At 29.6% G+C, this 23625-nt stretch overlaps 3 protein-coding genes across 26 annotated transcripts in view; 1 reads left to right on the forward strand and 2 right to left on the reverse strand.

Moving 5' to 3' along the window:
- Window positions 1-161: 161 nt before the first annotated feature.
- LOC127068183 (DNA-directed RNA polymerase II subunit RPB11) lies at window positions 162-1215 on the reverse strand. Its single transcript, XM_051004001.1, has 4 exons — window positions 886-1215; window positions 732-821; window positions 457-631; window positions 162-393 (listed from the first exon to the last, which is right to left on the reverse strand). Exons 1-4 carry the CDS (start codon window positions 936-938, stop codon window positions 358-360), a joined length of 354 nt encoding a protein of 117 aa, XP_050859958.1. The 5' UTR covers window positions 939-1215; the 3' UTR covers window positions 162-357.
- Window positions 1216-1433: 218 nt separating this feature from the next.
- LOC127068175 (mitogen-activated protein kinase 1) lies at window positions 1434-12098 on the forward strand. Its single transcript, XM_051003984.1, has 8 exons — window positions 1434-1557; window positions 2118-2244; window positions 2357-2467; window positions 2550-2801; window positions 2887-3054; window positions 3131-3319; window positions 3404-3539; window positions 3621-12098. The coding sequence occupies exons 3-7, from the start codon at window positions 2402-2404 to the stop codon at window positions 3530-3532; spliced, it is 804 nt and encodes a 267-aa protein (XP_050859941.1). The 5' UTR covers window positions 1434-1557; window positions 2118-2244; window positions 2357-2401; the 3' UTR covers window positions 3533-3539; window positions 3621-12098.
- A 250-nt stretch (window positions 12099-12348) lies between these two features.
- LOC127068170 (stress-activated protein kinase JNK) overlaps window positions 12349-23625 on the reverse strand; it is a 165965-nt gene continuing 154688 nt past the window's right edge. For all 24 annotated transcript variants that reach the window (XM_051003967.1, XM_051003962.1, XM_051003963.1 and 21 more), the window contains one exon: window positions 12349-23552. In XM_051003967.1, coding sequence (XP_050859924.1) covers window positions 23400-23552 — 153 coding nt within the window. In that variant the 3' untranslated portion in view covers window positions 12349-23399. The remainder of the gene's footprint in view (window positions 23553-23625) is intronic.

The following is a 23625-nucleotide window of genomic DNA, read 5'->3' on the forward strand; positions in this document are numbered from 1 at the left end:
TGTCTCAAACTATTGTCATCCTATTTATACATATATATGAATTTATAAACTTGTCATAACGTTTGTGTAAAATAAATCGAAGGAAGTACTTTGTAAAAACCTAAAGAATAAAATTAATACAGAAATGCAGAAAATATTCAATAATGAAATTTACTCAAATGTAGTTGTAAATTTTGTATTTAAGTAAGATCACAGAAACTTTTTTTGAAGTTAGATATCTACTTGCATCAGGTGCTCAATTGTGTAAAGATCTTGCAATTATAAGAAATTAGTCTAGATTGAATTGAGACATATATATATATATATATACATATACACATATTCATTTATTAAAACCTATAACGAATATCGAATCCATTAATCCAACCCTTCCTTTTTTTCTTTTATTGCCTCCTAAAATTAAAACTGTTGTATATAATTTATTTTTATTAGAAAGCAATATGTAAAAATGATTACCTTAAAACGTTCTTCGAATAACGATAATTCTGCTATAAGATCGGTTATCGCGTGCATAAAAGCTTCGTGTGGTGTATAATCCGATGTTGTTTGTATTCTGATTACAAATTTATGTTCCAATGGATGAGGTACCTTGTAGCCAGCAAACAAGACTTGAGGATCTTTCAATAATTGACTGAAATTAAGAAAATGACGTTGAATTTCACCAAATAGCAAAGAAAGGTGTTTCTAACGTAAAATCAGAATATAACATAACCTTCGAACAAATAACATACTTCCGAATCATATTTCCCAGAGTATGATCTTCTTTATTCACGGTAAAAATAGCAGCATTTGGTACCTTCGTGTCCTGTTCCTTTATTATTCTGTTAAAGATATCAATAGTAACGATTATTAGAGGTTAGTTTCTTCAAGATATTTCTTTCTTACTTTTTCTCTCCTTCGTAGAGTAAGAATGATTCAAAGGTCGGTGGTGCGTTCATATTGTTATTAAATCCTTGTAAAGCTTGTGTTGTTTCTTACGTATTAATATTTTCTCTTTGACTCTGTTCTTACTTGGAAAAACAAATTGACACAACGCGATGACGACAGTCGCACGTTACTACGCGTATCTATTGCGTGTGAATAGTACTAACGACGAGCATTGATCGATCGAGTTTTGAAATTTCCCGCGTAGTTTTATATAAGAAAGAATAAATATAAGAATAACGTAAAAAATTATATTATAAGATATTTACATCGGAATATCTTGATAATATCGTAATATCTGTTTCAAATATTTTCAAAACAAAATTACGTCGTATTATTTTCGAACGCACAAATAGAATCGTAAGATCGGCCATCTATGTTCTGCTAAGTTCGTGACACTTTGAGAGTCGCTCGGGGTTCTTCTCCAAACGTCGGCGGAACCGCAAAGTAGTTGTCAAAATGGCGGGTGAAGGTTCTACGGCCGTGAATCCAAATTGCGAGATTGTTCGCGGTCAAACGTTCGAAGTTGGTCCGCGTTATACAAATTTATCGTATATGGGCGAGGGTGCATACGGAATGGTCGTGTAAGTGTCATCGTTTGTAATTCGCTGTCATCCGCGGCGAGTTTCGTCGGTATGTCCGCTTTGCGTGACAGACAACGAGATAAACAATTAAAAATCTCATTGTTAAGGAAATCGCGTATTGTAGAAACAATTCATTTGCGCTCGTAATATTGTATAAGATTTAGACAAACGGGAATGATTTTTTCGATCGTAATTACGTGCTTTTTAGCGGTGCTTATTGTTACTTTTTGGCGCCACTTTTAAATGCACGTCACACCCCTTTCTTTTTACCTCTATTTCTCGAGGTTACGCGTCAAGGCGATAAAAAAGATTATCGTTTTCTGTTTGAATTGCTTATCGAATCACTTATCGCTTTTATTATCGTATATATACGTTGTAAGATTACTAAGTACTATTTGTAGCGATCGCAAAAGTCTCTGTAATCGAACATAATGTAATCTGACGGAGATCCGAACGTTGTTAAAGAACGACCGAGGATTGATAAACCGATCAATTTTCATTGATTTCTTCGTTATTTTTAATATGTTGCTTTATCAACAACCGTTTTAACAATCGCTTTGTTCAATTGATATTTTTCTTTGTTACACAAAAATGATGTTCTCTTTGCAGATCCGCTTATGATAATGTAACAAAAACAAAAGTAGCTATTAAGAAAATTTCTCCCTTTGAACATCAAACTTATAGCCAAAGAACTTTAAGAGAGATTAAAATTTTGACAAGGTTTAAACACGAGAATGTAAGTTTACTAGGACAAAATTTCATATTCTTTCTGTTTCCTATGCCTAAAGGGATATCGTTCATTTCTATAATTCTAATGATAATTTAATAGTCCCTTCCCTTTACTTCAGATAATAGATATAAGAGATATATTAAGGGCACCTACCATAGAGCAAATGAAAGATGTGTATATTGTTCAGTGTCTGATGGAAACTGATTTATACAAGCTTCTCAAAACGCAAGTGAGTTCATTATACAAACGTAGAAAGAATAACAAATAAATAACTTGCATTAATATTTCTTATATCACGGCGTTACTTTCAGGCTATTAGTAACGATCACATATGTTATTTTCTCTATCAAATACTTCGAGGATTAAAGTACATTCATTCTGCAAACGTTTTGCATAGAGATCTCAAACCAAGCAATTTACTTTTGAATACCACCTGTGACCTTAAAATTTGTGACTTTGGTCTGGCTAGAGTCGCAGATCCAGAGCACAATCATGCTGGATTTCTTACAGAGTATGTTGCTACAAGATGGTACAGAGCGCCAGAGATAATGCTTAATTCTAAGGTAAACCAATCGCAAATTGAAAGGATAAATAATATCTTTGAAGTTTCCATTTCTTCATATCGTTATATTTTGTTCCTATTTGCAGGGATATACAAAATCTATAGATATTTGGTCGGTAGGTTGTATTCTCGCTGAAATGTTATCGCGAAGAGCAATATTTCCCGGTAAACATTACTTGGATCAGCTTAATCATATTCTTGGTGTAATTGGATCCCCATCCGAAGAAGATTTAGAATGCGTCATAAATGAGAAAGTAATTGAAATATAATCTCCCACAATGTATTTCTTATACTTTCATTTATATTCAAAATTGGATTTTATAATTATAGGCACGTAATTATCTTGAATCATTACCATTCAAGCCAAAGGTACCATGGACAAGTTTGTTTCCAAAGGCTGATCCAAGAGCTTTAGATTTGTTGGATAAAATGCTTACATTTAATCCTAATAAACGGATCGTAGTTGATGAAGCATTAGCACATCCGTATTTGGAACAGTACTATGATCCATCTGATGAGGTATATATATATATGTTATTATTTTAAATCTCAAAGTTTCACGATTAGAGTTACGATATTTACGGACATTATCCCTTTTCTAAGCCTGTCGCAGAGGAACCATTTAAATTTGATATGGAGTTGGATGATCTTCCAAAAGAGATTTTAAAGAAGTATATATTTGAGGAAACATTATTATTTCAGAAAAATCATCAACAACAAAACGCGATTTAGTTTACTGGTAATAGGAAAAAAATATTTATTCGATAATTTAAATACGTTTATATAACTGTGCATTTCAAGCTAGTACCAACGATTTCAGCTACAAACTACAAGTCCACAGGATGACCAAAAAAGAGGATAGAAAGGTGTGATAAAGAAGTAATAGAAATATACTTCCCACAGCTAATCAGCTGTCTGTCTAACGACTAAGAGAAACAGGAACAAGGAAATTGGTTAAAGGTTAGTCCTGCAGTTAACAATCAATCATTCGGGCAACGAGAGTTAGCCGTTATGCCCAAACATACACTTGTACATTCACACGTCTCTACCGGAAAAAAAAGGAAAAGAAAAAAACAAAAAAAAAAGAAAAAATAATACAGTGTTTTTTTTGTTACATGGAACGTATATATATATATATATAATTTTAATTTGTATAATAAGTTTTATTTATCCCTAATTATACACACATTATGCTAATTAACGATTTATTGTTAATCATCGTCATTACACTGTCTGTGATCTAATTACCGAGTAAATGAAGCGGTTGATGTGTTTGTGTGCGATGTTTGGAGATAAGATAAAATAATGAAATAATGCAATTGATCAATTGACGATTGTTCATTGAGACTTCGAAAATGGTTACGTACTTTATTCGAATAAATCAATTCGAATACACGATTATACATAGAACTCTCACAGTCTTTTTTTTTCCTTTTTTTTTTTTTTTTTTTTAAAGCGTTACGCGAAGCAATTTAATTAACTGTTATTGGCCGATTGTAGCTCTCTTTCACTGTTAAAAAAAGAAAAAAAAAAGAAAAAAGAAAGAAAAAAAAAAGAAAAAAAAAGATAAGATCAAGATTAATCCAGCATTTTCGAAGTAATAACTTGCAGAATTCCGAAATGGTGTATGATTATATATATATATTCCGATAAAGACGATTCATTTCTACGAAGATATTTTCTTTTATTGTTTTTATTTGATTTTTATTTTGATCTTTATTTTGACTTTTATTTTTCTTCTTCTTCTTTTTATTATTATTATTTTTCTTTTTTTTTTCTTTTTTTTTTCCCCGCCTCTTAAATATTTTCAATCACATCAGATTTTTCAAGTTGATAGAAACGTCAAGGATACTGCCATTTTTGCATGCGCGATGATTATTTGAAGCCTGGGATTACTTGATTAGATACTACACATAGAAATGTTTGATTTAATCAAAATAAATAAATAAATAAAAGAATAATTCCATATAGTCGTCGTATTCGTAGATATGATACGATAGTAAAAACGTCGAATGCGTTTTACCTTCCATGATTCTCATTTAGAGATTAGACGGATTAGAGAAGAGGAAGTTGTTTCTTATGCTTCAAATACTCATTTAATTTACAAGCAAAGTTGTTAAAGCATCCTTGAAGTTGATCTTTTATAACGCCCCTTTACTTATATTTCTTTTTTCTTTTTTTTTTTTCTTTCTTTCCTCTTATTAACGTTACATCGAATGTATAATAATTAAAATATATTCGATGCCATTTAAAACGATTCGCATAGTTTTTAATAAACGTTTAAACTGAATTTGTTTCTTCGAGCGAGTAGAACACGTGATGTAAGATTGAATTAATTTACTTGATTAACAAAGCAAACGACGACAACAATCATATGAAGGAAAAAAAAAAACACAAAGAAAATAGTGAGTCACACACGTTCTACGTAAAAATAGAAAAAAAAAAAGGCGCGTCGTCCGCGATGAAGAATTTTTTTTTTTTGTGGTCGTTGGAAGGAGTAACCAGAGAGATAAATATATGTGATACGCCATGTGTATGTATGTATGTGTGTGTATGTATATATATACGTACATACAGGCACATATATACACATGTAACATATATATTTGAAAGGAAACCAAAAGTGAGAAGGAAACAAAAACGATAACCGAATGACACAAGGTCATTATTTTCGTAAAAATTAGTTTTACGAAGAAATAATTAAAGAAAAAAGAAAAAAAAGAAATACCTCGTTAAAGAGATTGATTATACGAGCGAACAAGAATACATAAGTATCGAAATATTTTCTTCGTTATTCATTTATTTAGAAATAATTAATTGATTTGTGAGAAATTAAGTAAAAAGAGAAAAAAGTCGCCGATGAAATTACTCAAAGAAAAAAAGAAAGAAAAAAAGAAGACGAAGAAGAAGGGAGAAGTACTTTGTTTTATCTTTCCAAGAAAATCGATAAAAATATTTGAGAAAATATAATCGAGTGTGTGTATACATATATATATATATATATATATATATATATATATATATATAATATAAAAGAAAAAGAAAAGATCAGGATTGAAATTGGATTTTATATATTGAAGTAGTACGATACTTCACGGAGCAAATGTAAATCGGATTATACGAATATAATCTTTTAATTTACATTGAATGGTTTTGCTCGTTACGTTTGTTTGAGTTTCACGAAAAGAAATTTGACAAACATTGACGACAACGTCGAAGACGAAGACGACTAAAACACTTTTAAAACGTGAATTTATTTTTGATAGAGTGACGCTCGTATAAAAGGAAAGTCAGTCAGTCGATACGGCCTTGTATCGACGATTAAAACGCTTCTGAAGAGGAGAAAAAAGATAGATAAATAAAGAAAGAGAGAGAGAGAGAAAGAGAGAGGCAAGAAAACAAAATAAAACAAAAAAAAAAAAGAGGATGTGAAGAGTAAAAAGACGAAGTTTGTTAACTTGTTAACAGCTTTCAAGAAAACAAAGAGAAGAAGAAGAAGAAGAAGAAGAGAAAGAAAAATAAAAAAGAATTGCGAAAGATAGAAAAACGTGATACGACCACGTGCACAAAGTTCTTTTCATCGGACAAAAATATAACGGCAATTTGAAATAGCATATTATGCTTATCGTTATAGCGTTACAACGATGATGAAAAAAGGAAAAAAAAAAGAAATGAAAAAAAGAACAAATTTGTTATGGAAAAAAAATATTCGTATATCTCTTTTACATTGTTCGCGCTCGCTCGTTTTGCTTTTATGTAATTCTTTTCTCTCTCTCTCTCTCTCTTTTCTTTTTTATCTTTTTTTTTTTTTTTTTAATTTCTTTTTACGTCTCTCTATCTATGGAAAATAATAAGCGTTGCGTTATATGAAAGGAGAAGTTATGCGAGGTAAACATTTTTTTGACACGTGTTTAATACGAAAATAAACAAACAAACAAAAATTATGTTTAAAGTTCTATTAAAAGATGAAAGGAAAAAGATTTTTTTTCTTTCTTTCTTTCTTTCTTACTTTCTTCTTTTTTTTTTTTAATTTCTTTTACCTTTTTTTCTTTTTTATCATCATCGAGAATTATCTTTTCTCTCTTTCTCTCTCAATCTCTCTCTTTTTCAATTTATCGATTAAATTCAATCGAGCATATGCATTGCACGGTCAGGACAGATGATGAACGTGTCTTTTTTTATACTTGGCAATACTAGCTTTGTCCTTGAGAGGAAAAACAACGCGAACGAACGCTGACGAATGACGATTATTAGTTATTTATTTTATTTTATTGTATTATTATGTTTGTTAATTTTTACTTTTCCTTTTTTATTTTTTTCGTTCAAACGAACCTCGCTTCCTTCCCGTTTCTCGAAACGCTTTGAAGAAGAAAAAGAAAAGGGGGAAATTAATTTTAATTGATCAACGTGACCGTTTTCAGGAAGAAAAGAAGTAATAGAAAGAAGTGAAAAATCTGATGATGATAATAATGATAATGATAATAATAATAACAACAACAATAATAATAATTATTATTATTATGATTATATGTAAACAAAAAATAAAAAAACGAAAAATAAAAATAAAAAGAGCAAAAAAAGAAACTGAAAATAAAAGAGTTAAGGCGAATTCGATTATAAATCTCTCTCTTGATAAATAATAAATTTCTTCTCTATTTAGATAAGACCGTTTCCCTTTTCTCAGCTTTTATCGTTTCAATCGATGTTTCGATCTTATAATATGCGCGGGCGGATATCAAACGTCAGCCATTTTCGATTAAATGAAATAAATGAAAACGAAAAAAAGATTAAAAAAAAAAAAAAAGAAAAAGAAGACAAAAAATATAGGTGTGGTAAATTTTCGGGTCTAAATTACGTATTAAAAAAAAAAAAAAAAAAAAATAAAAAAGAAAAAAAAGAAAAAAGGAAAGAAAAAACCAAGAAAAAAAAAGTATAAATTAAAAGAAGAAAAAGATGGGATAAGAGATGTCAAAATAAATAAAAAAAAAAAAAAAAAGAATATAAATGAAAATGAGGATCGGTTTTTTGCTCGAAATCTTGACGTCATTTAAATAGCGAGAAAGATCGTTCTTAACATGCATACATACATACGTACATACATTCGAACATGTTCCGGTGTTATTATCATTATCGATCGTGTTATCTAGATGGTACAAATCATACGAAGAAAGTAGAACGTTCTTCTTCATTTTCTAATCATTCGATAAACTCGATTATGAAAATGAAGAAGGTAAGAGAGAGAAAGGAAAGAAAATTTAAAAAAAGAAAGAGTAGAAAAAGCAAGGAAAGAAAGAGAACTAAAAATTACAAAAATAAAAAATAAAAATAATAATAATAATAATCTACAATGCTCCAGGTTTCTCATATCACAACGTTCTGTAAGGGAGAATCAGAGAATTTCAATCGTATGTAAAGCTAAATCGTATCTTTTAAATTAAGAGTGCGAGATGAGTGACTGCGTTGATAATGATAATGATGATGATGATGATAATGATGATGATGATGATAATGATGATGATGATGATGATGGTGTAGATCATGACGACGATTATAATGATTATGATGATAGATCGAATGATAGAATGTAAAAAAAGAAACAAAGAAAAAATAAGTATATCCTCGTCGAAAGGACTCGGCGTTGAGAGACGCGAAAAAAAAATGTGACTTCTAAATTCGTCGAAGAGGTAAATAAAATAAAAAGATGCAACAAAAAGTAGCAAAAAAATATTGCGAGAAGGAATGAAAAGAAATGGCGTTCTCTCTTCTTCTTTTTCTTTATTTTTTCTTTTTTTTTTTTCGTCTCTCCTCCTTCGCAGCCGTGTCCTTTTTCTGAGGATCTTCATATATATATAAAATTATTTATATATATATAAAATTATTATTATTATTACTATTATTATTATTATTATTATTATTATATTATTATTACTAAATCATCAGGCCTAATATATGTACTTAAACGTTACGTACGTGTATCTGTTGTTGTTGCCGATTCATATCTTATATATCCGATTATTAAAAAAATATTTCATCTATGGATTTCCGATGTTATTCGTCATTTAATAAAAAACTAAAAAAATAAATAAATAAAAAATAAAGAATAACGATAAGGAATATAAGGGAGGAAATAAAAAGAAACGAAAGAAACGAAAAGTAAGAAAGTAAGATAGGGACGTTCGAAGTGGAACTTAACGACGTTTAAGAAGAAATGAAGAAAAATGGGTTGAAACAATTTTTTCTCTTCTCGATAGATATTTCGAGAGATATAGAAAATTGGATTTGATAATGTGTGCTACGTGTCCGAAGTAATAAGAAACGAAAGAAAAAAAATACATTAAAAAAAAAAAAAAAAGAAAAAGAAAAAAAGAAAGAAAAGATGAAGAGGAGTAAGATGATGATGATACGACGTGATTCTTCCGATTTGAATTTATCTCATTCGCTGATTTTTGTCAACTCGAGTATTTCTCTTGTAATATAAAACTAATAAAGATTAAATTAATAAGTATATCACTTTTTTCGCGGGGTTCTGTGGAAAATTTGCATTTGATAGAGTAAAAATCGAATATCGAGATAATTGTCGATCTTTGAGAAAATAAAAAAAGAAAAGAACAAAGGAACGATTGAACCATCGAAAAGAAAAGAGATTTAAAGAAACAAAAAAGTAGAGAGAAAAATGACACTCGTTAGGGATTGTCGTTTTCGGAGACAGAGACAAAAACGTTTGTCAATTCCGTCGTTGAAGATAAAAATGACGATGAAAAAGTAACGATGACTCATCGTAAGTCCCGCAATGATTAGGCGAAATCTTCTCTAAATATAATATAATAGAATAAGCGCGTGAGACGTGAAAGAAAGAAAGAAAGAAAGAAAGAAAGAAAGAAGGACAGAAAGAAGAGACGTGAAAAAAGAAAAAACAATAACAAAAAAAAAGAGAGAGAGAAAATAGAATCGTAAATTCTGCAGCTTTGGCAAAACGTCCTTTGAGATTTTTGTCGAGTAAATAAAAAATGAATTAGAGTACGTCGAGTGTACGTAAATAAATCGCATTTCTTTTCTTCCATTTTCTTTTCTTTTTTTTTATTTATCAGAAAAATAAATTCATATCTCTCTCTCTCTCTCTCTCTTTCTCTTTCTCTTTCTCTCTCTTTCTGTTGTCCGTTTGGTTAGACTTTTCCGACAATTATTTTTATCACGGTCGATAAATCGTTATATACCACCTCTAAGTAACTTCTATAATTATTGCAGTAGCCTACTTTTTATCGCGGGATATTTGCGTGGAAGAAGAAAGGTGTGGTGTGGCGGGGATTGAGGGGGGTAGGGGTGGAAGAAGGGTTAAGAGAAAAAACAATGTTCGAAGTTCGCGAAGGTCAATTATTTCAAGAACATCTTCTCTACGCTCGATAAAAATCGAGGTAGTCTTCGCAATTTAATTCGCTATTTTTACGAGTTCAATCTTTGCTGGAGAGAGAGAGAGAGAGAGAGAGAGAGAGAGAGAGAGAGAGAGAGAGAGTGGTGCGAGACGATTGAAATTTCAATAAACGTATTATCTTAAAAAGATCCAGCGGACGTAAAGTACAGTACAAAATAACGCGTGATCGTTATTTAATAAGAACAACAATTAAAAAAGAAAAATAAAAAAGAGCAAAAGTTTAAATCTTTAATGTCGTAGTTATTGGGAGAAAGTGAGTATCGAAGAAAAAAGAAAGAGGATAAATAAAAAAAAAAAAAAAGAATAATAAGAAGAAGGAGAAAACAAGAAGAAAGGATTGTCGTACTGAATGTATCATTTTAAAGTTAAATTAAAAAACGAGACAAATCACGAGTCGTCGGTTTATACGACAAAGTATGAATTCGTAAAATTTTTGCTGAAATGAATTCCTTCGGAAGGACAAAGAATAATAATAATAATACTAATACTAATAATAATAATAATAATAAAATAATAATAATAACAATAATAATAAATAAATAAATAAATAAATAAATAAAAGAAAAAAAAAGAAAGAAAAAAGAAAGTAGCAAAGACCGACGAGAAAAGACGAGAGAAAATATTTCACAGATTAACACGTGCCCGAGTATCGTGTTATAAGACTAGAAAAAAAAACCAACGTGCTGCCTTTCAAATGAAATAATTAAAAGAATGGAAGCTATAAAAGGAATGATAGAGGAGGAGGAGGAGGAGAAGGAGAAAAAAAAAAGACAAGAAGAAGAAGAAGGAAACAAAAAAAATGTTGCGATTAGAAGTTTCAAACAACTAAAGTTCAGATCTTTAGGCGGCCCAACGTCGTACCACGTAGCTATGCGAGAACGTAAAAGAAAAAAAAAAAAAGAAAAAATAATAAAAAATAAAAAACGAAAGCAAAAGTGAAAACGAGAAAAAAAAATAACTACATAAAAAAAAAGTAATCGAAATCCGACGGGAGAAATTATGAAATGGAGGAAAAGGGAGGGAGGAGGTTGAAAAAAAAGAAGAAGGAACAAACAAAACAATAAAACAAAGAAACAATTAATAAATCGATAAATATTAATACGATGCGACGATTAGGGTCATTTATGATCGTGGATGATGTGTGTGCGTGATCAAATGATTAATATTGCTACTCTCCGAGTGACCTTTCCGTTTTGTTGTATCCTACATGGGATTTTTGTTTAACCAAATGTACAAATAAACAGTACGTGAGAAGAAGAGAGAGAGAGAGGGAGAGAATGAGAATGAGAATGAGAATGAGAATGAGAGTGAGAGAGAGAGAGAGGGAGAGTATGCGTCGAAAAAAGTACAATTTTTGACAAGAGAATTCGTTCGTCGTGTGTGTTTTCAAAGATTGTAAGAGCAGTGCTTAGCGATTTGTATATTAATTAATTGATTAATTAATTAATTAATTAAATAATAACACGAAGCGATATTAAGAAGGAGCGAGAGGAAGAACAATTTGTGAAAGTAGTTTAGCAGCGTATTAAGGAGAGAGAGAGAGAGAGAGAGAGAGAGAGAGAAAGAGATAAAAGAAGTTACATTATGGTATCAGTGGTCTTGGATAGAAGAAAGAAACACAAGAGATTTAAAAAAAAAAAAAAAAGAAAAGCGAAAAAAGAAACATAAAGTCGGTTGTTCGTTTATCACGTCGCGAATCATTTACCGAATGATTGTTATATGTGTACATTATATACATATACATACATATATGTATTTAAAAATCTCTATTATCTCGATTAACTGTATTAATGAAAATTACTATTCAGGAATATTATTACCTATGCTAATAAAAAGTGTGGCTTTATTGGCCAATTGATCAATCCTCCATTTTGAGTGTTTCCGACTTATTTATTTATTTATTTATTTATTCTTTTTTTTTTCTTTCTTGTTTTTCTTCTTATCCTTTCAGTAATCTTATGGGACAACGTCACGATTGCCATAGGATGTTTTGGATTTCTTATTAATGGTACTAATAATAATAGTGATAGTATTAGTTAATAGTAATAGTAATAGTAATGTAACTAAATCATCGACTAATGGGGATTATGTGTTTGTAGAAAAAAATGACAAAGCCAGGTTTGATATTTTAAAACATCAATTTAAATAATCAATAATTCATTCACATACAACATGTCTTCATATCTTCTTGAATATTAAAAATTAAAACTTATAAATCATGCATATAAAAAGTGCGTGTTTCCTCTTCTCGACTTTTTTCCTTTTATTTATTTTTTTTGTTTGTTCTTCCTTTACTTGATGCGTTCTTATTCTCTTTTTTTATTTATTTATTTATTTATTCCCTTATAACTCACTGCGTTATACACATTACAGGCCTACGTAAGTACAGACGGGTAAAGAAAATCGTGATTCATCAGTTTTTATTTTATTCATTTTTCAAAAACCGACAGGATCGCTTTTATCATTCGTTCAATTTTTAATCGTCAATAATATGACATATATATGTTGTTATCAACAAATCATTTTTGTTACCATTAAAATCCTGCTTCGAAAAGAAGTGATAGAATTTGTTTTATTTTTCTTTTAATTTAATTTCTTGTTATTCTCATATCTTTAATTGTATACTTTTTACCTAATTCTTAAATATACGGATGAATCTCAGCATTTTTTTACTTGTAAATGTACTCTTGTATTATTTTTTTTTCCTTTTTTTTTTTTTACTTACTTTTGTTCCTTTTTAATTCATTCACTCATTTATCGACACCTATTGAAACTTTTCTTATATAATGACGTTCTTGTATTATTTACCGTGATAGTAAATTAATGCAAATGTAATTTAGTTCCTTTTCTTTTGTTATTTTTACAATAAAATAATAATAATAATAAAATAATGATAAGAAGTTGAATAATAGTAACCTAATTAGCAACAATAATAATAGTGATGAAGATGACAATAATAATAATGATAATAATAATAAATAATAAATAATAATATTAATAATGTTAACATAATGGCAATAATCGAGAAACGATAATTGGAGTAAAAATTAATTTTCGCGGCAGCTCTTTCATATTTATACCGTGGTACGGAATCATTCAAATTACATTATAATCGCCTCGACGATATAATTACATATTATGATTGTATTTTATTATTATTTATTATTATATATATTCACAACTTAATAATCGTTTTCAATATCGTTCGCAAAAAAAAAAACAATATCCAACTTTTTATTGTTTCGCTGCACTTGCTATTTATTTATATCATTATCAATAATTAATAATTATTATTGTTGCTTAATATATGTACAGAATAGGTATAGACATACATACATATATATGTATATATAGATATAAATATGTTACACGTATAATATATATAAATATTGGAGTGTGTCTTGTACATATATATATATATACATATACATATATATATATATACATATATACATATATATATACATACATATATATACATATATACATATATATACGTATGTACGTACGTACGTATGTATGTATGTATGTATGTATGTATGTATGTATGTATGTATATCTTTAATAATATCAATGTGTGTGTGTGTGTGTGTGTTATAATTTAGGTTTCTTACAGCATCATCACGGATCTATTTTTACGGATACATTGATATTTATTTAGCTCAAGTCAATTTGCTTTTCGATCGGTTCTGCATCGTCCCACTTATTTTCCCGACAATAATATAACAATGATTGTGACGTTGCAATTAAATAATAATAATAATCGTATTAATCGATGATTAATTATTGCGGACGACGAGCATCAATTAAATATTAAAAAATCGATTAGTTTTTTGTGATCCTTGCCGACCGTCAATGTTTCTTCTAATGTATTATAACGTAAATGGCGGGTAAAAAATTGTTCTTCTTATAAAAAGTATTATAAATAAAAAAAGTCGATCGTGAAATATTTCAATTTTTTATTATTTCGTGAAAAAGGAGAAAAGGGGGATAGATATAGCAAGAAAATCGTTTCTTCGTCATCTGTTTTTGTTTTCTTTTTTTCCTTTTTTTATTGCTTTTCATTGATCGATCGATCGATAGATCGATCGTATTCTTCCCAAGAAGATTTGACATGTTCTTTTTTTTTTTTTCCTTTTGACATGAATTATTTTCATTCGAAATTGAGGCTAGAAGAACATTGCCACGTTTTCTTTTCGTTTTATTCCAGTTTGTTCTTTTTTTATTTTGTTGTTAATCATTCATTTATTTATTTATTTTTAGCGGCCATATTTGCACCATTCTCGTGCCCTCTTAGCGAAAAATCCATTAAAAGAAGATTGTCCTCCCATTCAACATCGGATGCATCATTATCATCATTAATCATTTTAATTATCATCATAATCATCATCATCATCTCTCGCTTTTCTCGAATATTTCCTTGATAAAAAAAATTAATAAAAATATGCTCGAAACGATATAAAAAAAGGGAGAGAGACAGAGAGAGAGAGAGAGAGAGAGAGAGAGAGAGAGAGAGAGAGAGAGAGAACGAGTGAGTGAAGGAGAGAAAGAGAGATAGAGAGAGATAGAGAGAGATAGAGAAAAAGAGAGAGAGAGAGAGAGAGAGAGATTGAGAGGGAGACAGGAGGGTATCTAAAAACTTTTCACTCTAAAAATTACAGAAAGGAACAAGGCTTCGCATTAATGATTAATCCACTGTTCTAATACTCTAAATCATTATTACTATTATTATTATTATTATTATTATTATTATTATTATTATTATTATTATTATTATTATTATTATTACTATTATTATTATAATTATTATTATTAATAATATTATTATTATCATTATCATCATTTCTTTTTTTCACTTTTTCTTTCTTTTTTTTTATTTCTTCTCTTTACTATTCTCTCCTCTTAAAAATCTACAGAGAAAACTACGCTTGTGTGTGTGTGTGTTACGTTTGTCGTCGCAACATAGTTTGTTTCTTCTTTTTGCGATTAATCTTTTGTGTATCTTTTTTATTAATTTTTTTTTTTCTTATCTGTTGTTCCTACTAACAACTACTATCTTCTCTTTTTCTACTTTTTAATTATTTTTTTTCTATCTCTTTTTTTTCTTTTTCTTTTGCTTTTCTTTTCTTTTTTTTTTTCTTTTAAACTAGGACGTCACTACACGCAATCTACATCACGGCTACGTTTTCTTCTTATTCTTCTTCTTTTTTATTTTTTTATTTTTACCTCAATAACGCATGGACATTGTTCTTTTCCCATTTTGTTTCTATTTATTATTCGATACTATATTATTTATTTTTTTATACAAATACAATATATATATATATATATATTGTATTTTTCTTATCAACGTCAGCACAGCATCTTCCCGATCTCCTCTTCAAAATATGGTATGTATATGCAATGTTTTTTTTTTATTAATTTTTTTTCTCTCTATTTCTTATGTTCGTAAATGTATGTGTGTTCATTCCCCACCCTGTCCCACCCTTTTAACATTCTAAAAAAAGGCTCGTCGGCTCGTTTCGTTAATCGAATTGAGTTGAACTATTCGTTTCGATTTTTTCTTACTTTTTTTTCTCTCCATTATCTTAATTTTTATGCGCACGCGTGCGAATAATGCTTATTGTATATAACCTATTTATATTATTTGTATTCACTTATATATGTATGTATATATATATAACGTCGATAATTGCCAGGCTTCGGAGATGGTTTCGTTGAAAAGATAAAAAAAGGAAAATAAAAAAATTAAATAAAAATACAAAGGATAAAAAGAAAAAGATGAAAATATACGCGGTAATAAACGCGTGCAATACGGACGCAATTGTTTAAGTCTTTTTTTTATTTCTTCATTTTTTTTGTTTTTTAGTATCTTTTTTCTTCCCTTCATATTTTCCTTCGAGCAACGACGACGATCAATGGTCAATCTCAAATGATTTGCTTCGGGAGGATTTCAAAAAGGCACGTGACTTTTTTTCGAGGTACTCGCATGTCGAACAAAATTTATCCGTTTTTTTTTGTCTTTTTTTTTTTTTTTTTTTAATTCGTTCCCTACTCCCCACATTTCGCTTAACTCACGAACGATCGTACAATTCTATGTGGACATATGTATTTATCGTTTTATATCGTTAATTATAATTAATTATTACGTCTTACTGTTACTTGATATTTTTTGTTCTTGTGCTTTTTGTTTATTGTTTACCATTATTTATTTTGTTGTTTGGTTGTTTCATTTATTCGTTTGTTTAACAAACACGTATTGGATTATATTTATTCTCTGTCTGCATTAGTACGATCTTCCTTTATTTTATCTGATAATGAAGAACAGAGAAAGAGAAGATAGAAGATAGATAGATAGATAGATAGATAAATAGATAGATGGACAGATAGATAGATAGATAGATAGAAGGTAAGTGATTATTCTGATATAATTTCTTTCATTTCTTTCTCCTTTCTCTTTACTTTTTCTTTTTCATTTCAATTTTTCTTTCGTACGACGAACTATTGCCATTCCGAAACCTGGTAATATCTGTTTCTCGCACGCATCGAACCTCCATACTAAGCGTATACCCAAAAATCTTTAGAAATTCTTGACAAGTAATTAGTAATTTCATATTATTAATAGTGATAGTAAGTAATAGTATAGCGATAATTAATATTTTCGTAGTATTAGTTGTTTTAATAATAACAGTTTAATAATAGTATCAGAGAGTATTAGCAGTAGTAATAGTAATAGTAATAGTAGTAGTAGTGTAGTAATAGTAGTGTAGTAATAGTAGTAGTAGTAGTAGTAGTAGTAGTAGTAGTAGTAGTAGTAGTAGTAGTAGTAGTAGTAGTAGTAGTAGTAGTAGTAGTAGTAGTAGTAGTAGTAGTAGTAGTAGTATTAATAGTAATAGTAGTAGTAGGAATCCATGAATGGACTCGTAAGCTAACTCGTAGAGAAAAAGCTTTAACAATTTTCTTATTACATTTTCTTCTGCTTTCATTGTCGTTTTTTTTTCTTTTTATTTTTAATTATTTTTTCTTTTCCCCTCCCCCCTTTACAATATAATAAATAAGAGAGAGAGACAGAGAGAGAGAGAGAGAGAGAGAGAGAGAGAGAGAGAGAAAGAGAGAGAGGAAAGAAAGAGACCGCAAGCATTGATTTCAGCGTTCCTTCGTAAAAGGATTCTCTTTTTTTTTTTCCTATTTGTTTTCTTAATCATTCATTAATAAAGAAGCGATTGTGCTGGCTCAAGGGAGCTGGACGAATTTCAAGGAATCACGGTTCACCGAGTCCTTTAAAAATGCGAAGAAAAAGAGGTGGTTGTGTGTTTATCTTCTCGCGTGGAAAAATAGCATTTGTTATTTGTTTATTAATTAATTTTTTCTTCTTCTTTTCTTCCTTCATTTTTCATTTTTTTTCCCTTCTTCCATCACTTTTCTCCCGGAGAAAAAAACAAAGAAATCTCATTTCTTTTCCTCTTTTATTCAAATATCTCATAGCAGGGAAATTTTACGTTCGTATCTTTTTTTTTTCTTTTTTTTTTTCATTTTTTTTTTCCTTTTAATATATGTATATACATAATTTTTTTTTTATTTTCCCCATGTTTCTTCTGTTTTTTCTTTATTTATCCCTTCTTCGCAATGGGACACCCTGTCTATGAGCACGTCTTGTAATGTGTATGTGTAATAATTGTCGCGTGTGTGTGTATGTATGTGTGAGGTAGAAAGGCGAAAAAGAGGCGAATATATGGTCTCGAGTACCCTGTGGAAATGCGCATGTTGTACGAAAGGAGATAGTTAAATTATATCTTGTCTCTTTTTTTTCTCTTTTTCTTATTTCCTTCCTGCTAATTAGCAATCGTCGGTCAGCTGTATTTTTTTTCTTTCTTTTCTTTTCTTTTTTTTTTTAATTGACATCGCTTTATTTTTCTTTCCTTCCTTTTTTTTTGTGTTTTCAAAACGGAACGACGACTGTCGTCGTCATTTTTCTTCGACCATCGTTTTTCATTCTTTATTTCGAATTTTCCATCGTTTCCATCCCTCTTTTCGTTATACCTATTATTCGTTTTATTATCTGTGCTTTCTTGTTTCTTCTTTTTTTTCTTTCACTTGTCCCCTTTATTTTACTTTTAATTTTACGTTTACTTTTATTTCCTTTTTCCTTGTTCTTACAGAAAATGGCAAAATGGCGAGAAAATATTTTCTTTTTTTTTTTTCCTCTTTTTTCTTTTCGCGTCCGACGAAATTCGCAACGAAGACACATGTACATATTTTGACAATTGAATTATAATTATATCGCGTTTCTTTACTTTCGTAAAATTTTTATAAAGCTCGTTTTTAATGTATTTTAATGTTTAGTAACGTGCACTCGCGTGTGTTTTTCGTGCGTTTGTGTACGTGTTCGTTTAAGTATGTAAGTGTACTACTCGTTTTTGTTGACGACGCGCAAAAATAAATAGTATACATACATACATATATATATATATATTACATTACAATCATATATATATATATATTTATGTATGTATGTATGTATGTAGCAGAGGAGAGAAAAATTGGCGCGGTTTTTTAATCAAAGCACAGCGACTTACCTCGCTGAATTTGTAAAGATTTTTGGTGCATCTCTTCATCGTTCGCTTCTTTTTTATTTATTTTCTCCTTCTCATTTATTATTATTATTATTATTAATATTTATTATTATTATTATTATTATTATTATTATTAATTATTTATTATAATTATTATTATCGTCATGATCATTATCATTATTATCATTGTTACCATCATTATTAGTACTATTATTATTATAATAATAATAATTATTATTATTAATATTATTAATAATATTATTAATATTATTATTAGAGTATTCACCTCTCAATCTCACTATTCGTAATCTCTCATTTATTAATTAATAAATTAATTTATTTTTTGTTCCTTAATTCTTTAATTACCGTATGCGATACAATTACGTGATTAATAGTATCACCATCATTATCTTTTATTTTATAATTAGTGTTACAAAAGCTTGATTATTTGGATCGGACTGTAGCGGTATATTCACATAACTATCATCATGGAAAATAAAAATTCAACGTTTACATTACAATCATTCGGTCGTCGGCTTTACGTCATTATCGTCGGAACCGATAAATATACTATATACATATACATACATATTACGCGTGTGTCTATATATATATATATATATATACATATATATATACATATATATATATATGTATGTGTATATCTTATGTAAATTTACCTTGCTAATCTTCATTTTCAACATCGGTTACGTAATAAATACAATTATTCGTATTATAATGATCATCGTCATTGTCGTCGTCAACATCATAAACATCATCATCATCATCATCATCATCATCATCATCACCATCATCACAATCGGTATCGATATCAATATGATCGAGTTATCGTTAAGAAACGGTTGTCGCTTAAGCAGCACTGTTCTTATCTATCTCATCACCCTCGTCGTTCGATCACAAATTTTTCTTTTGCATTTTACTTTTTTTCCTTTCATTTTCGAAAAATTAACAATATTGATTTTTTTCATTCCCGCATCGATCTAGCGATTAGCTAGATAAGAGTATATCGAAATTAGGAAGAGTTTAAGAACTCAGAATCGATTGATCATAATCGCTTTAATTCGGTCGTAAAAAGAAATAAGAAAAAAGAAAATTACAAAAATAATAATAATAATAATAATAATAATAATAATAATAATAATAATAATAATAATAATAATAAAATAATAGTAATAATAATAATAATATAATAATAATAATGATAATAGTAATAACTATATACGTGTGTGTCTGTATGCGTGTATATAATATATCCACACAAACACATACATACATATTACATACATATACATACGCATTAAAATCCCATCGCGTTTTTCTTTTTTATAGTTTTTTTTTTTTTTTTTAATGTCTTATTGTTCTTCCCAATGATCTTCGATCGAAGGTCTCACCGCTTAGCACAATCTAGACGATCGTTGTCGACACAAAACAATTTTGGATACGCCGATTATTGCCACGTTTTTTATTTTTATCTTTATTTTTATTTTTATTTATTTAATTATTTATTATTATTATTTTTTTTTTATTTCTCTTCCTCTATAACGTTTAAGATTACTTGCTTTACTTTACTTTTTAGTTTTTACTTAATGTTTTTTCTTTTTTTTTTTTTTTTTCCTTTTACTTTACTTTATTTCCTTAAATCTTCTTTTCTACGTACGACAGAATTAATAATAATAATAATAATTATCGAGGACACGCGTGCGAACATTCATTCGCCATTTTTCTTTTCGAAACGGGATTGGGACCTTGGGAGATGAGGATGAGAGGCCGAGGATTGGAGAGGGGTTCAAGGTCTCGCTCTAAAACGTCGCGTCAAAACGTGATTGCACGTGGAAATGTATACATATATATATAAATTTACTCCTATATATAAATTTACATATATACGTATAACATATATCCCTTATAAACTAATTCACTAACTATAAGTATGATCGCAAAACACCGTGACACGGCACACGCTCGAACAATTTCATTGCACTGTTTCGTATAATAATAGTAATAGTAATATTAATAATAATAATGATAATAATGATAATAATAATAATAGTAATAATAATTAATAATAATAATTAATAATAATAATAATAATAATAATAATAATAATAATAATAATAATAATAATAATAATAATAATAATAATATCATTCCTTAAAAAGGAAAACAAGTAAAAACATAATTCACATTATATTCATTTGCGCCCTTTTGTCGCTGATATTAAGAGCTTTTTTTTTTCCTTTTATTCATTTATTTATTAATTTTTTTTCTTTTTATATCGTTTTGTTCACGCGATAAAAAATGGGCTTGATAAAAAATATACAATGTTATCGACGTTATTACGTGAGCCATGGCGGCGGGTGGTAGTCAGGGGGTTGTTTATTAATTTAATTCGAAACGAATCGTACAAATCGAAGGAATCGAGAGACAAGAGAGACAAGAGAGAGAGAGAGAGAGAGAGAGAGAGAAATTGAAAGAGAAAGAGAAAGAGAGAGAGAGATAGAGATAAGGATAGAGATAAAGAGAGAGAGAGGGAGAGAGAGAGAGAGAGGATGAAGTACGGATTTCTAAAAGCGTATAAAAAGTACAAGGTGGCCATATTTTTGTTATCAACAGCATTTTTTCTCTTTTTTTTCCATTCTTTCTTTTTTTTTTTTTTAACTCGAACAACGAGAATAAAAACGAAAAAGAATTTCTTGCGGTGGACGGCCACCCTCGGCCATATTTATATACACATATCATAATGCAAGCAAAGTCTATAACGATTGGAACAGAACTAAACGAAAAAGAAAAGAAAAGAAAAGAACAGAAAAGAAAAGAAAAGAAAAAAAGAGGAAAGAACAGAAAAGAAAAGAACATAAATTTCATACGGTTTTCTTTTTCTTTTTTTTTCATTTTCTTTTGTCAGTTTCCTTTCCTTTCTTTTTTTCCTTCAATCATGAAATCAATCAATGATCGCCTCGTCGTTCTCCACGTCGCGATCCGCATTTTATTTTACTTTATTTTACTTTATTTTACTTTATTTTATTTTATTTTATTTTATTTTACTTCAATTTATTTTTTTATTTTACTTTTGTTCTCTCTGAAAGCACGTTTAAAACTACGGTTAATTTCTCTATTACAGAATTACAGTTTTTATTTCATCTTCATCTTAATCTTCTTCTTCTCCATCCTCTCCTTCTCCCTCTTCTTCCTCTTCTTTTTCTTCTTCTTTCTTCTATTTCCTTTCATTACTGTTTTATATATTCTTGTTCGGATTTTACGATAAAACGTTCTTTTTGCTCTTTAAAAGATAATACAAGAGAGAGAAAGAGACAGACAGAAAGGGAAAGAGAGAGAGAGAGAGAGAGACAGAGAGAAAGAAAGAGAGGGAGAGAGAAGGCTTTGAAAAAATTAATCGAACTTCTCAAACAAGAGGATTACTAATGTTTTAGTAAGTGTGAGTAAGACGGATACTGTGCCGACCTGTTCGAGAGCACTTCTTTTCTTTTCTTTTCTTTTCTTTTCTTTTCTTTTCTCTTTCTCTCTCTCTCTCTCTCTCTCTGTCTCTGTCTCTGTCTCTGTCTCTGTCTCTCTCTCTCTGTCTCTGTCTCTCTCTATCTCTCTATCTCTCTCTCTCTTTCTTTCTGATCAAATCGATCTCGACCTAAAGATTCTAAAGCCTACTGCCTACGAATGAACGTCAGCCTAAAAAATTTGTTGCTTCATTGTTGGAGAAGAAACAAATGGATATATATATATATATTTATATATATATATTTATATGTATACGTATAGATAGATAGATAGATAGACAGACAGATAGATAGATAGAGACGTGGTCGTTGAAACGAATTCTTCTATGAATTTTCAATAGTGAAACCACTCTTCAGTAGTGATACTAGAGGATGTATTTAAATAATAGTGTGGCCGAACGTTCATTGATCTTGCTTGTCTTTTGACATGAATGAAGCAACGTGAAAGAAAGGAGAAAAGAAGAAAAAAGAAAGAGAAAGAAGAAGAAGAAGAGGAGGAGAAGGAGGAGGAGGAGGAGGAAGAAACAATAATAAATGAAGAATTGAATGGACAATCTGACGACGATCGTTTACATTCTCTCTCGAAGTTCCTCCTCTTGTTTCGATACAGGTTTTTAACTGTTAACCTGAACTTCATATTTTCATCGGATTCCGTTGACTGACAGGTGTCTCCGAAGGTTCTCAATTTCAATATGAAGTTTTTGTTTCTCTTCATTAGATTTTTCGCTAGTCTGATTTATCATCCGGAGAATGATGGGGCTTGAGGATCAACAGAGAGAGAAAGAGAGAGAGAGAGGGAAAAAAGGAGAGAGAGAAAGAGATAGACAGACAGATAGAAAAAGAAAGAGAGAGAGAGAGAAGAGTATGTGTGTGACAGAAAGAGAAATATATATATATATATATATATATATATATATATTATATAGTGAGAAAGAGAGAGAAAGAGAGGTCCAGTAGCAGCCTACTTATATTTATTTCCTCCTCTATCTCATTTGTTAACTCTCTTACAAGTCTCTCTCTCTGGTACAGGAGAAAAGCTGCGAGGACAACAACTTTCGCTGTATCTACCGGGAGCCTGCACTCTCTGACGGCTGAGCAACCGCTGCTGAATTATGGCTTGTCTCGTATTCCATGACCTCTTGATAGATCAGCTCTTTCCATTGATCAACACCGTGGTCCCTCTCGTCCACGCTGTGATCGTATGGGCCAGGGGCAGGCTAAAAGAAAGAAGAAAAAAAGAAGAAGAAGCAGAACAAGTATATGAGAATAAGTAGAATGAGAGAAAAATAA

This window comes from Vespula vulgaris, chromosome 12, assembly GCF_905475345.1.
Source record: "Vespula vulgaris chromosome 12, iyVesVulg1.1, whole genome shotgun sequence".
Lineage (NCBI taxonomy): Eukaryota > Metazoa > Arthropoda > Insecta > Hymenoptera > Vespidae > Vespula > Vespula vulgaris.